Genomic DNA, 16,795 nt, shown 5'->3' on the forward strand with positions numbered 1-16,795 from the left:
GAGAAAAACACATGGTATAGGACAGGCATCTGTGATAAGACAAAATAAAACAATGCGCATTTTCACTCAGTGTCCATTACGTGGCAAGCATTCGTCGTTAAATTAGCTAATAAACTTGGTGGATTGTGAGTGATCTGAAGTGTGTTATTCAAAGAATATTCCTCAGTTCACCACAAAGACGACCTATTTTGAGCTGTGTGAGAGTCACCCATGTAGTGCTGACACCATGTAGTCCTCCCGGGTGGCTCAGTCGGTAGAGCATGGCGCTAGTAATGCCAGGGTTGTGGGTTTGATTCCCACGAGGCACCAGTATGAAAAATAACCCAAAATGTATACACAAGCTACTGTAAATCGCTCCGGACAATAGCGTCTGAATGTCTTTCCTGCTAAATGACTAAAATGTCAAAATAATTAATTGAATGTACAACCAAGGTCAAATCCCCCCCATCATGTCTTACTGATACATTACCACTAGATGGCACATGTAAGGGTCCATTAACCTTAGTGTTGAATGCTTATCAATCCAAAACATTGACCAACATTTAACCTAGTAATGACTATGGGTAAAAAAATAAATATATACAGTACCAGTCAAAAGTTGACATCTATTCATTCATTATTTTTTACAATTTTCTTCATTGTAGAATAATAGTGAAGACATCAAAACTATGAAATAACACATCTGGAATCATGTAGTAACCAAAAAAAAGTGTTAAACAAATCAAAATAGATTTTATATTTGAGATTCTTCCAAGTAGCCACCCTTTGCCTTGATTACAGCTTTGCACACTCTTGGCATTCTCTCAACCAGCTTCATGAGGTAGTCACATGGAATGCATTTTAATTAACAGGTGAGCCTTGTTAAAAGTTAATTTGTGGAATTTGTGGAATTTCTTTCCTTCTTAATGCGTTTAGGACAATCAGTTGTGTTGTGACAAGGTAGGGGTGGTATACAGAAGATAGCCCTATTTGGTAAAAGACCAAGTCCATATTACGGCAAGAACAGCTCAAATAAGCAAACAGAAACAGCAGTCCATCATTACTTTAAGACATGAAGGTCAATCAATGCAGAAAATGTAAATAACTTTGAAAGTTTCTTCAAGTGCAGTCGCAAAAACAATCAAGCGCTATGATGAAACTGGCTCTCATGAGGACCACCACAGTTACCTCTGCTGCAGAGGATAAGTTAATTAGAGTTACCAGCCTCAGAGGACTGTTCAGAGGAGACTGCGTGAATCAGGAATTCATGGTCGAATTGCTGCAAAGAAACCACTACTAAATAACAGCAATAAGAAGAAGAGACTTGCTTAGGCCAAGAAACACGATCAATGGACATCAGACTTGTGGAAGTCCAAATTTGAGATTTTTGGTTCCAACCGCTGTGTCTTTGTGAGATGCAGAGTAGGTGAACAGATGATCTCCGCATGTGTGGTTCCCACCGTGAAGCACGGAGGAGAAGGTGTGATGGTGCTTTTCTGGTGACACCAAGTGATTTATTGCGAATTCAAGGCACACTTAACCAGCATGGCTACCACAGCAATCTGCAGCGATACGCCATCCCATCTGGTTTGAACTTAGTGGGACTATCATTTGTTTTTCAACAGGACAATGACCCAACCCAGCCTGGGCTATTTGACCAAGAAGGAGATTGATTGAGTGGTGCATCAGATGACCTGGCCTCCACAATCACCCGACCTCAACCCAATTGTGATGGTTTGGGATGGGTTGGACCGCAGAGTGAAGGAAAAGCAGTCAACTAGTGCTCAGCATTTGTGGGAACTCCTTCAAGACTGTTGGAAAAGCATTCCAGGTGAAGCTGATTGAGAGAATGCCAAGAGTGTGCAAAGCTGTCATCAAGGTAAAGGGTGGCTACTTTGAAGAATCTCAAATTTAAATTATATTGGTTACTACAAGATTCCATGTGTTATTTCATAGTTTTGATGTCTTCACTATTATTCTACAATATAGTAAAAAAAAAAATTAAACCCTTGAATGAGTAGGTGTCCAAACTTTTGACTGGTAAAATCAAATCAAATGTTATTAGTCACATGCGCCGAATACAACAGGTGTAGTAGACCTTACAGTGAAATGCTTACTTACAAGCCCCTAACCAACAATGCAGTTAAAAAAAATATGAATAAGAAATAAAAGTAACAAGTAATTAAAGAGCAGCAGTAAAATAATAGCGAGATTATATTACAGGGGGGTACCAGTACAGAGTCAATGTGCGGAGGCACCGGTTAGTTGAGGTAATATGTATATATAGGTAGAGTTATTAAAGTGACTATGCATAGATGATAACAACAGAGAGTAGCAGCGGTGTAAAAGAGGGGGAGGGGGCAATGCACATAATTTGGGTAGCCATTTGATTAGATGTTCAGGAGTCTTATGGCTTGGGGGTACTGTATATATCTTATTTATTAAATCGTGATGGGAATTCAAGAATTTTGCTATTGCTTTCCAAAATAGTTCATGAAATGTGCATATCCACAGGTTTCCATTGTTCTCATACTATTGAGATTTACCAGTCATGGGAGATGGGCCCGGGGATTTGCCAGCCATATTTCTGAGCGTCTTTCAGAGCTGTGCCCAGCAGAGCAGCCTGGTGCATGAGCTTCTTGGGAATGCAGCCCACGTTCACGCACGTACCACCAATGCCCCACTTAGTACCTGAAAGGGAAGCATGAGATTTTTGGTTTATCTTCAATATTCATGCAGATTGGTCACAACATGCATACTGTTTCTTTACTCTGAGAGAAGGAAGGAAAAATGCGTTTACGGTTCAAGTCAAGCTGATTATGATGGAATGTCCAGTCAGTATAACATTTCTCTTACCTTTAACTGACGGCTCCACATAATCTAACACAGCAACTTTCTGTCCTAGCTGAGCCGCTGAAAACAAAGTACATGATGTTTTGGTCAATCGTCACGTTCACTAAAGCTGCAATTAGACCAGTGGAGGCTGCAGAGGGGAGGACAGCTCATAATAATGGCTGGAAAGGAGCGAATGCAACGGCATCAAACACATAGAAACCATGTGTTTGATACCATTCCACTCCAACCATTACCACGAGCCTGTCCTCCCAAATTAAGGTGCCACCATCCTCCTGTGAATTAGACATTATCCCACATATAGAACCTTCCCACATAAGGGTCCATTGAGCCAGTCAACCTGGTAACAAACCATCTGGGGTACATGATTGTATACTATCCTCAAGAACAGTGGTTCCCAGTGGTGGAAAGTAGTACTTAAGTAGTGTTTTTTTGTGTATCTGTACCTAACCACTTATATTTGACATCATTTAATGGACTACTTAAAGTTGTAATAGTAGAATGCACACGGTGCAATTTCGAAATTGGGTAGTGCATCATCCGTTTTCCTCTAGTCATGTCCATCATTGCAGACCGTAGAGCGCTATTTGTAACTTGTCAGAATTGTCAAGATCAACTAGCCCATGTCAGCTAACGTTTTTTTAGCCCATTGACTTTGTTGCAATGTTTGACCTACTCAAATATCATATGAACACACAAGACAAATGACCAAATGTATAGAACTGCAGGAAATAAGCTTTAAACCTGCAAAATGTTCTCTCAGCAAACAAGAGGGGTTTGAACAGTTTGTCATTAACAGTGCTTGTGCCCATAGAAATAGGCTTGGGCGCTATGTTCCTCAACGCGGAGTGAAAGTTAGTTCAAGAACACCGACTGCTCAAGAACACCGACTAAACAAAAGGTAAATCCCTAGCTCATAACGTATTGTAATACTAATGCTGAGATTGAGACACTCACCTTCTTTGGAACAAGCCAGACCCCCAGAGCCACCACCAATAACGACGAGATCATAGTCAAATGTTCCTGTAACAAACCAAATGCCATGCCATTCAATCTCTATTGGACAATGCTGATAGTAATACCATAATAAACATAGCCGAAATATATGCCTGAGGTTACTCATCAACCAAGCTGACAAGTGCATAGTGAAGGGCATTTGAAAATAGCATGTTATTCTACCAAAGACACGTAATGTCGACAAGGAATACTTCACACTGACAGCTTGTTTGGCAGTGACAGGTAGCTTAGCTAACGTTAGCAGGGTCATGTTAGCCACTGTAGTGTAGCAAACAAAAAAACGAAACGCTGTGCGATAATCTGTCAGCTTGTCACAAGCTAACTAGTAATATGGCAACAACCTCCCTACCAGTCAAGTTTCTCGTAAGAAGTTGAATGCAGTTGGTGCGTTTCCACCGGTGTCTGACTCTACATAAGGCTGCCATGTTGTTATTACAAAAGGACCTTCACCGAGTCATAGGCGTCTGGAAATCTGCCTGACCTATTTTACGTATGTGAGGCACATTCACTAACGCAACGTTGTCAAATGTTGCAAAGTTGAAATGGCGTTGTAGTGTTGGAAATAGAACATTAAATAAATTGCTACTGTAGTAGCTACGTAATAAATACGTACATTTGATAGACTAGGTCAGGCTTAGACAAGAAATTAAAAATACAGGAGGAGTTTGTGAAATATGACTTAAAATAGGAATATTTACATTGTTGGATTCCAAACAGTAACTGATTTGGTATTAGCATGTTTTTTTTATATAGATTAAATCAGGTCTCATTTAACCATGCAGACAAGAAAACTATATAAGAGAATAGTGACAACTTTCTGCAATACATTCGTGTTTCGGCTTCAGGTAAAATACATGAAGCTGTATATCCTTGCATTTGTGCGGAATACCAAACAAACATACACAGTCAACATGTTCTTTCCAGGCATGGTTTATTGAAAACACACCAAATTTATACTCTACAAATCTGTATTTTTTCCATTATTTAAACAAGCATAACACTTGCCTCTGGGTATTAGTAAAATTAACATAATACATTATGTCACTGTGGCACCGCTCTGATAGCTACGAAAGTAATAACAACTTACTCTATGAAATCAAACCATTTTTTATGTCTCCATCTTTTAAAAGTTTATAATTCAATGTAATACAAGGCAAATATCCACCAACAGTCTAGACTACACTGAGGACAGAGTGGGTGAATGTGTGAGTGTGTGAAAGTAGGGGGAAGGGAGAGATGGATAGGGAGCCTGACAGAGAAAAGAGGTAAACAGAGAAAGGGATGAGGGCGGAGGGAGGATAAAGCATGATATAAAACACATTTTCTTGATCTACCATGGAAAAGGTTAAGGCACATGATAGTTACAAACACATTTGCTACTGATACAGTTACTTTATTTTGAAGAGTTTGAATCAGTGATGTCTACACAGGTAGGTCTTGCCCCTTTGATTCAATTTCTGCCCCATTTTCTTGCATTTCTTTCACAGCATCTTGTTTAGTAAATGTACAATTAGTTGTACATCCACAAACAAGCTCCTGGACTACTTTCATATGTATATAAATACAACGGCAGTTCCTTTGGTTGTGTACTCCAAAATGCAGTCAGGAATAGACAGTCAGAGATGAATAATCCAATGAAAAGCACATAGTTCTGAGGACGTATGTCGACATGGAGAACGTTACTTTTCTCTGAAATCAAAAGTTAATACATGTACTTTTTAATCTTTATTTTATCACATAAGTCTTTGTAAACACAGTGTAAAATATGCAAGCTTTATAAAATCACATCACAAAGAAACTCAGACGCAGGCACATGCCATTCTCCTATAGCCGACGCATGAGTTGAGCTGTTCTGTAGTGGAGGCCCCCCTCACTAGTCCCAGGATTGGGAGAGAGAAGGTTCATAGTGCAGTGTCCACATGGAGATGGAGAAAGACGAATCACAACACCACTACTAAATCTTTACCCACGTGCAGTTTAGCTTGTCTTTTGTCCCTTTAAAAGACAACGGCGTAATCTTCTACTACATTTCAACTGCCTCTAGAGAGAACAAAAAATAAAGTAAAATCGGACTTTGTATACTTTGTACAATGTGATGCAAATTCTGCCTTGAACCACATGAAACTGCTCCCCTCTGTTCTCTGCGGATGTGAATTACTTGAATATCCAATTACACCACAAAAACTGGCACTTAAAGAATATATAAACATCTGTACATTTGCTCATGCTGGTTTCAAATAGTTCTTTAAAGATGCATTGGCAAAATCAAAGCACGTTTTTAGGTTATCAGCGACTATATAATTGCAGTGTGAAATGAAATGGAATTCTAGCACTGCTGTCTATCCCTGCTGCTGCATCCACCCATCCTTCTCTTGAGTGACCCCTGCTGAACTATCCACTTCCCCTCTCTTTCTCCCCCTCCCTAATCTCCTACAAAGATTTGGAGACCAGGTCATCAGTCCATCACACCTTTAAAAAAAAGCTGAAGATAAATGTCTTCTTTTTTCAATTTTGACAGTACAAAATATAAATATGTAATTAACATGACTCTACATATTTGATACACACCTAAATGATGTAGTTATTTCTGTTTACAAACATGGTGATCCTTTATCCAATGAATGTGCTTCCGAAACGACCTGTTATGAGTACACAATTAAGTTTGTCTTGTTTTTTTTTGTTGTTTTTTTTGCTTTTCTTTGACCCTAATATACATTTATAAAACCAACAAAAATATATAACGCTTTTAGGTTCTACCCTTTGACAACAGGAGCATGTACACTGAATAAAAATATAAACACACCATGTAAAGTGATGGTCAATGTGTCATGAGTTGAAATAAAAGATCCCAGAAACATTCCATAGGCACAAAAATATTATTTCTCTCAAATGTTTTGCAAAAATGTGTTTACATTCCTGTAAGTGAGCAGTTTATCCTTTGTCAAGATAATCTATCCACCTTACAGATGTAGCATATCGAGAATCTGATTAAACAGCATGATCCTTACATAAGTGCACCTTGTGCTGGGGACAATAAAAGGCCACTCTAAAATGTGCAATTTTGTCCCACAATGCCACAGATGTCTTAAGTTTTTAGGGAGCGTACACAATTGGCATGCTGGCTGCAGGAATGTCCACCAGAGCTGTTTCCAGATAATTTAATGTTAATTTCTCTACCATACGCCGCCTCCAATTTCGTTTTAGAGAATTTGGCAGTACGTCCGGCCTCGCAACCGCAGACCACATGTAACCACCCCAGCCCAGGACCTCCACATCCAGCTTCTTCAGAAGGGGGGGGGGGGGGGGGGTATTTCTGTCTGTAATAAAGCACTTTTGTGGGGTAAAACTCATTCTGATTGACTGGGCCTGGCTCTACAGTGGGTGGACCTGGCTCCCAAGGGGTGAGCCTATGCCCTCCCAGGCCCACCCATGGCTGCACCCCTGCCCAGTCATGTGAAATCCATAGATTAGGCCCCAATTAATTAATTTAAATTGACTGATTTCCATATCTGAACTGTAACTCAGCAAAATCTTTGAAATTGTTTAATGTTTTGTTTAAATTTTTGTTCAGTGTACTTCACATATTCCTCTCCCTTCCTTCATAAACGCAATCCATTTATAAACAAAATGTCTTATATCCTATTCAACTTTATTACACATCAATGGCAAATAGCAACCAACCGAGTAAATCATATACCTTCAGCAAACAACCATGACTATCGATTCAGAAAATATATTTTCATTTTGTTTTACTCAACAGCTATAAGTAACCCAACCAAATATACATGTAATTTCACTTCCCTAACTCCAATCAACACTTGCAGGTGTGTGAAATTCTTGTGGGTTTATGAACTGAATCAGCACCCAGTCAGTCCCCTATGCGTTGCACAGCAATGATCCCAGTGCACTTAAAGAAACACAGTGAACCATTGTATGCCAAATGTGTTTGAGAGCCTTCGCGTGTGAAAAGCGTATCTGTGGAGTCTGCTACAGCTCCTTTAAGCGACGCTCAAGCATCAAGTCCCCAACTTAAAACCACACCAACATTCATCTGCCATCTACCACACCAGTCCACACTTCTTCAAACTAAAATGAAAAAGACAGACCAGATAAAGAAAAACAATATTACAAACAAATACAATTTACAGTGCCTCGAGGAAAGACAAACAAAAATAAAATGGAAACAAAAAGCTAAATTGTTACATGGAAATAAACAATTGGAAGCAAACTTCATTTTGACATGAAAATTAAATAGTTAATTTTCTCTTTCCCCTTTCCCTCCACCTTTGCAAGCAGTAGAATCAACAAACATAATGTTCTCTCCTGCCTCACACCACCAGCAGCCATCCTTAGAGTAACCATAAAGATAGAGCTTTAGATCACTTGTATCTCTAGGAGGATAACTGGCTCCATTCTTCCATCCTGACACCAGAGCTGCTCCAGTCAGTCCTCATGTTCGTGTATACTATGTTTGTCCATCCAGTGGGAATGTAGATACGAGTAGTAGTAGAAGTAGTCATTTTTTGATTTTCTGTTCTATACATTTCATTTGCTGATTCAAAAAGCATGAAACATTGGCTGATGGATGATCACTTTTGTTGTTTTGTTTCTCTCTCTTTCATTTACAAAGTCTATCTGCTGGCGAGTCAACATCAAAATAAACTCCATGTGTTATGACAGTGATGACATGGGAGATCCTCATCTAGTTGAGATGTTGCGCTGTTGTTATTTAAGCCTAGAACACAGAACAAAACAGAGCGAGAGGGGGACACTGGTGATTATGTCAGATCTGAACTCAAATGTAGAGCAGGGGACGCGTCCCAAAAGGCACCCTACTTTGCGCACTACTTTTGATCAAAACCAAATGGGCCCTGGTCAATAATAGGGCGCTTATAAAAGGAATAGGGTGCCATGGGACGCAGGCCAGGTTTTTTAAGCAGTTGAATAATCAAGCTTCTACAGTAAGTCAGAGGGCACAGTGACCAAGTGGTATTACAGTAACTCAAAATCACAATACTAAAATACATAAATCAATATTCCTACATGCTTGAGAGATGTCAAATCCAATGTAAAATGGAGACAAAAGACAGAGAGATGTTTGAATGGCAGCTACAAAAAGACAGCTTGATTAACACACAAATGAAGTGTTGACAAGCTGAATGCACCGACCTGTCTGTTTAAACTACCTGCACACAGCTCTGACACGCATGCATACCCCACAAAACACGCCACCAGAGGTCTCTTCACAATCCACACACACATGTACATTGTAATATTGTTGGATGGTGGTATTATACAATTTGTATTGTAGATATGTAGTGGTGTAATAATGTTATATGATGTACTGTTATCTTTTGTTTTATGTGTGATGTAAGTGCCTTAATGTGTTTGGACCCCAGGAAGAGAAGCTGCTGCCTTGGAAGCAGCAAACGGGGATCCCTAATAAATACAATAGTGAAGAAGGCCTTTCGTATGATTATCCTGTCTTACATGATTGACTTAATGTCCATTTTAAGCATGTCATTGTTAGATTAGATATGTTTTTTTGTTCATTAGCATTGACTTGACAAGATCATGTGATGATCAAAATATTTTTAAAAGCCGTATTGTCAATTGTGTGCTGATAATCATTTTGCTTTTCAGACATGAGGAGTCAATCAAAGCTGTATAGCTGATCCCTTACATTTCACCTAGGAGGATGAGAGTGATGGGAGAGCAACGAGAGAATATTGAGACTAACAGCAATGAAGACAGACACAGCCCTTTGCTTCCAAAGAGCTGTTGATGATCAGCCACCTACCACAGCTTCTCACCCACAGCAGAAACACTCAGCGATTAGTGATGGGACAGGAGGACAGATATGAGCGAGTGATGAGAGGCTCCTGTATAATGAGCTGTAACGAAGCAAACCCAGAGCAGCTAGCCTAGCACACACGGTCATACAGCCAAGCCAGAGAACCTCGGAGTAGCTAGCCAAGGCTAGCCTGGCCAAGCACAGACAGTCCAAGCCAGTCGAGCCTGGCCAAGCACAGACAAAATGAGGTTTGGTGTCATAAGCCAACTACTCTGGGCCAACCATAAACAAACCAGCAGTGAAGTGTGTGAGGGCTAAAACAGAAAGGTGGTGGAGCAAACAAAAAGGAGACTAACAATCCAAAAAGTGGAAAACAAACATTTGTAAGACCTACCATGCATGCATTTAGACCCAGGAGTCAACAGGCTGAGGTTTAACGTCACAAGCATCCACCAGATTGACTGCAGGCCTGTTACTCCTGACATAGTGTTTCGTATTTGTGTCATTCTGCAGCAACGGGAGAAGGGGTTAACAGCAAATCAAAGAGGTCAATAAATATAGTCTTTACAGAGGAGTGGAATGCCAGGGTTAGTTCCTTAGCATAAAGGAAGCTTTTAGAGTCCGAAAAAAGGCGATTAGAAACAAGAAACGAAATTACGCATGCAAACAAACAGAGGGGGACAAAGCAGTTCAAACAGCAAAACACCATTTTGGGTATCAGCCTTCTGGAGGTGTAGAAAGCAGGGTTGAGCAGTTTTGATTATTTCTGTGCTTAAGTCAATGCAAAACAAGGGGGGTGGGGCTGTAGGCATCAGAGGACATATCTGCCACCTCTAGTCCTGTCTGACAGCTAATTTGCTTCTGGAGGTTTTGCAGGACTTAAGAAGTATGTTGACAAGCATTTGTGTCTCCAGGCTGCATAGCTGCCAGTTACACACTAAGCACTTATTTATGTCATCTTCAGACCAAAAAACAGCTGTGGTCGGATAACCGTGTTAGTTGAAGTTCGGAGTTGGGAAAGTTACTTTCTAAATTGAATCCGTTAGAGTTACTAGTTACCTTTCCAAAATTGTAATCAGTAATGTAATTTTTAGATTACTTTCCCCTTCAGAGGCATTAGAAGAAAACAAGAAGGATACATCAAACACATTTGGTGTGTCATCATAGTGGTCTCGCTCAGGTGGAACAAACGTAAACTTTATCCAATGTGGAATTGAATGTCATTGAGAAAACGTAATGTATTTTTTTCAGCAAATATCAGTTCTAAATTGAAAAGTAATCCAATAACTAATCATCTAGCTTTCTAGTATCTAATCAGATTACAATACATTAGCTGGTAACAGTGGTGGATTTAGGTACAGGCGACATAGGCAGCTGCCCAGGGCGGCACGGGGCGCCCGCACAAAAATAATCAGAATGGTGACATTTGCGCGATCGGTTTTCTATCGCTCATTTGCACGTCACATCAATGATATGTCACCATGTGGGAGTGTGGGTCAATTAACCTTGTCGGAGTGGGCGCCCTGATTCTAGTTTGTGAGCTAGGCAGGCTACTGCCTGGGAAAGTCTCCCACTCAGATGGGGAGGGGGGCGGGGGTAGGTTGACCTCAGGTCTACCCACTGGAAGCCCCAGATAGGGGGAGCGGGCGAATCTATCAAATAGAGCACCTCTAACTTCGTACAGTGCTAATGCAATTAGTAAAATCAGTCACACTATGAAATGCTACCAAATAAACCACAATTCATTCATAATACTGTGAACATATAGTTTCACAGACATATTGTTGCATTTTTTTCCTGGTTTGTGCGAAATCATTAAGAATAATATAAAACCAGTCTGCACACCACCAAGGTGAATTGGTTTAGTCTTGACTCTTGGTTGACAGTGTTGGGGGATGGGTAATGTATTGATGCTTGAGTGCCAAATCAACACAAATTTGTTTCCATTCGTCTTTGTGACTTCTTTTTGATATTTATAAGTCTTATTTTTGTATATATTTTTTATAGTTTTAAATGTTATGATTATTTATTTGTGTTGTTCCAATAAAAATGACAGTTAGTGCAGAATGAAGGGGGGTTCACCCAGGGAGTCATACAAGCTAGAACCGCCACTGGCTGGTAATGTAGCTGATTACAGCTAAAAGGTTTTTTGTAATCATATTACATGCAACTGATTACATGTAATCAGTTATTCCCCAACCCTGTTTTGAGTCCTATAATTATAATCATCTCAAGAAGCAACTTGGGGGGGGACTATAGAGGAGGACAGCAAAATGTGTAAACATCTCTTTCACATTCTATTAGTCTGAAGTCATGGTAACTCTATTCATTAAGTCTAGCTGTGTTAGCATGTTTGACCCATCGAACCACCTCTAGTTCTTCACTACCAGATATTCCTGTGAGTCTCTCTCTCTCTAGATGGAGGAACAGGACTTAACCAGTCCCACATGAATTACTTTCACAATCACAAAGCTTACGCTCAATGATCTGCTGTCTGCATCCAGTAAATTGGACTGCTAGATGAGTGGCACCCGGCTCGACAGACGACATCAACTGCTGCTTAACTCCTTCCTTAGAAAGAGCCTGGCATGGGCATGTGGGCAAGGGCACTAAGAGAGACGGGTTTAGGCTATCTTAACAGAAACGGAGCATCGCGACTTGTGTGCTTTAATAGCCTGATCCACTAGTCAGTGTAGCTGTAGATGGGCCGTAACGGGTGGGTCTAGACCAGAAGTACCTTCAATGGCTCCCGTTCTGTCAGGTCCACTGACCCGTCTCCACCGCTCTTGTACTTGCAGTCCTTGTCTCTCTGGTCGATGGTGGAGTAGCCATCTAATATGAGAGAGCGAGAGAAGATCACAGAAGGATATCACTGTTAAATGCTTGGATGGAAACTACAGTAGACTAGCTGCATGCAGCCTTCCAGGACTGGAGTGGCGCACATCTGACGTAGAGGAAGAACTCATTAGTTAGAGAGGAAACAAGACAATTGTTTGCATTTTCATTGAAAAGAGGAGCACTGAGGAAAACATTTAAAATCAGAAAATAGCCCACACTTCCTGTTGCCATCTGTTCTACTGAATTAGCGCCCATCCTTATACCTCTTGTTAAATCTCTTGTTAAGAGAAGGGTCTTGCATACAGCATCATAAGTAAAACAGTACTGCACTGTCTACTGTTACAGCATCCTAACAATGAATAACTTCGTTCATTCCAAATACTGCAAAAAATTTACCCTACATTTTTTTTTTTTGAATTTCCATTTGGGCATTGGTGTTATTGGGGTTCTAGAACTGTCTGTAGTCCCTAGAGATCAGAACATTGCATCTGGGACTACTAGCGTTCGTCGTCGGCGATTGAGGTCATGCAAACTCGGTCTTACCTGGACCAAGCTCGTCCATAGGTATCATATCACCACTTCCATTTTTCTTGGTGCCTGAAAAGCATTTATATGCCGTTTTAATCATGAGCACCACACACACAATTGGTTTGATTCACGAGCCAATGTTGCTTTCAGGCCAATGGTCCTCAGTCACTGTCTGCTGATACACTTAACCAGTAACGCAGGCAGGTTGAGAATGGGTGTGAATGACAACCGCACCTCATGTGTATGCATGGTTGGGGGAAAAAAGTCACAAGGCCAGAAACAAGAAGACAAAAGTGCTGTCATGCCCTCGACTCCTCTGTCAATGAGATGTTTCGTTTATTAGGCTGCTACAGTACCTCCCTTTATGTCAGGGTTGGGCAATAATTTTGGCTCGAGGGTCACATCCGGATTTCAGATTCAGGCAAGAAAAATGACAGCTATTTGAAAACCTATAGGTTCATTATAATTCCTTCATAGTTTTGATCTACTTTTAGACGTTCAAGAGTGGCCTAGAGTGTTTTTTTAAACCCCCCCCCAAAAAAAATTATTATTCCTGTGGGCCGGCTTGACACCCTACTTCATATCCTACTCTACATGCTTGGATTTGCATTTGGAACACACTATTGGATTAGATAAATCTACCCATGATGCATCATTCTCCACACCATCCCAATTGTACTGACTACAGCACATGAAGATCACCAAGCCACGAAGCAGAACAATGAGGGCGAAAGGTTTCAAGCACAGCGCCCCTAAAGTGCGTATTATGGCTATGAGTGAGAACACACAAAACAAAGTCCAGATAGAGCCATCCTCCTCAGCACTCATTCGAATCAAGACTTCTGATGCACACACCAGCGGTTTCCTCCATAGATTCAGAGCAGTTATATTATCTATGGTTTCCTCACTCAGTTCACCACAGTAGGCCAGGCCCGGAGGATCCCCAGTCTCGCCTGCCGTCACAGACTGACCTTGGTTCTTCTCCATCAGGGGCAGGGTAGTGTCGTCGTAGCCTGGCTTGCCGTTCTTGGCTGCTTTAGGGGCGCCGCTCGCTGTAAGCTGAGAGGGAGAGAGTAGGGACACACGTGTACTTATTGTGGATGTGTGTGAATGTGTGTGTGCATGTGCGTGCGTGCACGTTCTTCTACACAGCCGTGTACCTGGAAGTGGCTCTTATTCCATCCTTCCTTGGTCAGGGCGTTCCTCAGGTCCTTGTAGCTCCACACCGTCTGCAGCACGTGGGAGGCAGCCTTGTTCTCACGTGGTGATTGGCTGAGCGAGACAGGGGGGAAAGCAGGGTCGCGGTCTTTAGTGCAGACCATAGCAAAACATTTAGCAGTGGAAAACGTTTCTGCAACAAAAACGTGTTTATTGAACAAGCTCCGGTAGTGTAGTGAACACAACCCAAGACGTTGGACCCAACCAATGCCGGCAGCTAGTGGAGGCTGGAGCCGAATGCAATCAATCTCACATTCAAAGCCATCATCCATCTATTCCCACTGATGGCCCCAGGAACTTGCTTCTAATTCACACCCCAATGGCCGCACACATTTCCTTTCATTCAATTAATTAAGTACTCCTTAGCCCTTAGTGTTAATTACATGGGGGGGAGGGGTTCTCCACTTCAAAGTCAATCTCATGGGTTTAGGGAAAACACATTTATTTGGTATTGTTGGAGACTATTTGACTTGAGCCCGTTTTAGTCCATTTATAATTGTATAATTAGCCTAGCAGCAGTAATGCTCATGTTATTGGTTAGATGGAATAATCTAACGGGCATTGTATTTGGGCAGAGGGAAAGTACAAAGGGGGCGTGTCTCAGAGGCCAGAATGATCCCACAAGGGATGAAGAGGAGCCATGTGTCTGGAGTACCAGCTGGTAGACCATCATGACTGGTCTATAACACCGGCTTACATCTTTACTGGTTTATATCACTACATACTTAGTATGAAGATATCACTTTTATATATTCTTAAAGATTGAATGTTACACCTTGCCCAAACCGGCTGCGCGCGTGCGCCATCGTGCGCTATCGTGCATAAATTTATTTTGCCCCCCCCCCACACCAAACGCGATCACGACACGCAGGTTAAAATATCAAAACAAACTCTGAACCAATGACATTCATTTGGGGACAGGTCAAAAAGCATTAAACATGTATGGTATTTTAGCTAGTTAGCTTGCACTTGCTAGCGAACGTTAATTTGTCCTGTTTAGCTAGCTTGCTGTTGCTAGCTAATTTGTCCTGGGATATAAACCTTGAGTTGTTATTTTACCTGAAATGGACAAGGATCTCTACTCCGACAATTAATCCACATATAAAACGGCCAACCGAATCGTTTCTAGTCATCTCTCCTCCTTCCAGGCTTTTTCATCGTTTAAATTATATGGTGATCGCATCTAAACTTTCATTGTATTACCACGACTACCGGCAAAACAGTTTTCGTCTTTCTATCACCCACGTGGGTATAACCAATGAGGAGATGGCACGTGGGTACCTGCTTCTATTAACCAGTGAGGAGATGGCACGTGGATACCTGCTTCTATAAATCAATGAGGAGATGGGAGAGGCAGGACTTGCAGCGCAATCTGCGTCAGAAATAGGAACGACATCTATTTTAGCCCTTGGTGTCGCAGACGCTCCTTGGCGCGCGCAAGCAGTGTGGGTGCAATAATTGAATAACATGGGTTTCTAAATTTATTTTGCGACGCTCGCGCACGCGACGTGTCCGGTCTGGTCAGCATGTTAGGTTTAAGCTTTTTGCATGTGAAAAGTGTAATTATTTAGTGGACTGCAGTAAGACAATTAGGAATGTGTACTCCCAATAACTCAAGGCCTCTCCTGACTGATAAGAAGCCCTGTTAAAGGCATGGAGGGGCACAACGTTTTCCCCAACATGAGGAACAGACTCAGTTCCTGCCCAGCAACAGAGACTGATTGTTCATCCTAGATATAGGAGGGCCTAGTTGGAAGGTATAAACATATGAGCTTGTGTGACCTGTATGGTGTGCTAAATATAGTTCGAGCTTCCTTTGGTGCCCGACTGGATTTGTACCAGAACTTTGAACCTAACGCTATTCAATAAAGTACGGGTGTAAAATCCTCATTGGAAACTAATCGTAATTAAAATCATCAATAGGTTGTAGAATGACACATTGTCAAAAGAGACATTATCGTCTCCCGCTGACTTGATCAAGTAGATCAGATCAGTCAATGGAAAATGAGGACAGTGATATGAAATAAAGTGGAAACTGGGAAATCTTTCAAACATCTCTTGAATTCCTATTCATAGTACTTAGTATTCCGGTGAAGTGCACTATAGTAGGTTTGATGGAAACCAGACACTACACGATACGGGCTTATCTATTCAATCAAAGTCATGTTCTACAGATCGAAATGATATGACAAGGAATCCAGCTTATAGCACTTTATATTATTAAAAAGGCCATTAACGCCCATCCTGGAGGACGTGAAAAGGCACGGGGTCGTTACATTGCACATGGCCAGCAGCAGACAATCCTGGTTCTTGAGTGATTGCAGAATATACTGTATATCATGGATATTATTAATGTGACTATATTATTAATTGCATTTAAAGACAAAAAAAAAAAAAAAGGATGGACACCTCTCTCATGGGGAGGGAGGCCCATGGCACATGTAGTCATTACTGTACTTGCAAACGGGTATAGTATAGCTAATGTGAAAACCATTCAATTGTTTGACTGCCTTATGCTCTGTTGTACTGCGCTGTACTATGTTGTAAATCAAATCGCAATCAAAGTTC

The 16,795-nt window shown here is 41.2% G+C and overlaps 2 protein-coding genes across 8 annotated transcripts in view; both read right to left on the reverse strand.

The window, feature by feature from the left end:
* Positions 1–4,319, reverse strand: part of txnrd2.2 (thioredoxin reductase 2, tandem duplicate 2) — a 31,982-nt gene extending 27,663 nt beyond the window's left edge. Inside the window, exons 1-4 of the mRNA XM_071402799.1 lie at positions 4,199–4,319; positions 3,790–3,855; positions 2,836–2,892; positions 2,526–2,670 (exon numbers count right to left, since the gene is read on the reverse strand). Of these exons, the coding sequence (XP_071258900.1) occupies positions 2,526–2,670; positions 2,836–2,892; positions 3,790–3,855; positions 4,199–4,274 (344 nt within the window). The 5' untranslated portion in view covers positions 4,275–4,319. The remainder of the gene's footprint in view (positions 1–2,525; positions 2,671–2,835; positions 2,893–3,789; positions 3,856–4,198) is intronic.
* A 444-nt stretch (positions 4,320–4,763) lies between these two features.
* Positions 4,764–16,795, reverse strand: part of LOC139576570 (splicing regulator ARVCF-like) — a 233,329-nt gene continuing 221,297 nt past the window's right edge. For 6 of the 7 annotated variants that reach the window (XM_071402800.1, XM_071402801.1, XM_071402807.1 and 3 more), the window contains 5 exons: positions 14,170–14,281; positions 13,918–14,068; positions 12,381–12,475; positions 10,038–10,150; positions 4,764–8,584 (listed from right to left, as the gene is read on the reverse strand). In XM_071402800.1, coding sequence (XP_071258901.1) covers positions 10,049–10,150; positions 12,381–12,475; positions 13,918–14,068; positions 14,170–14,281 — 460 coding nt within the window. In that variant the 3' untranslated portion in view covers positions 4,764–8,584; positions 10,038–10,048. The remainder of the gene's footprint in view (positions 8,585–10,037; positions 10,151–12,380; positions 12,476–13,917; positions 14,069–14,169; positions 14,282–16,795) is intronic. The other variant, XM_071402806.1, reaches the window with a different exon arrangement.

This window comes from Salvelinus alpinus, chromosome 5, assembly GCF_045679555.1.
Source record: "Salvelinus alpinus chromosome 5, SLU_Salpinus.1, whole genome shotgun sequence".
Taxonomy (NCBI): Eukaryota; Metazoa; Chordata; class Actinopteri; order Salmoniformes; family Salmonidae; genus Salvelinus; species Salvelinus alpinus.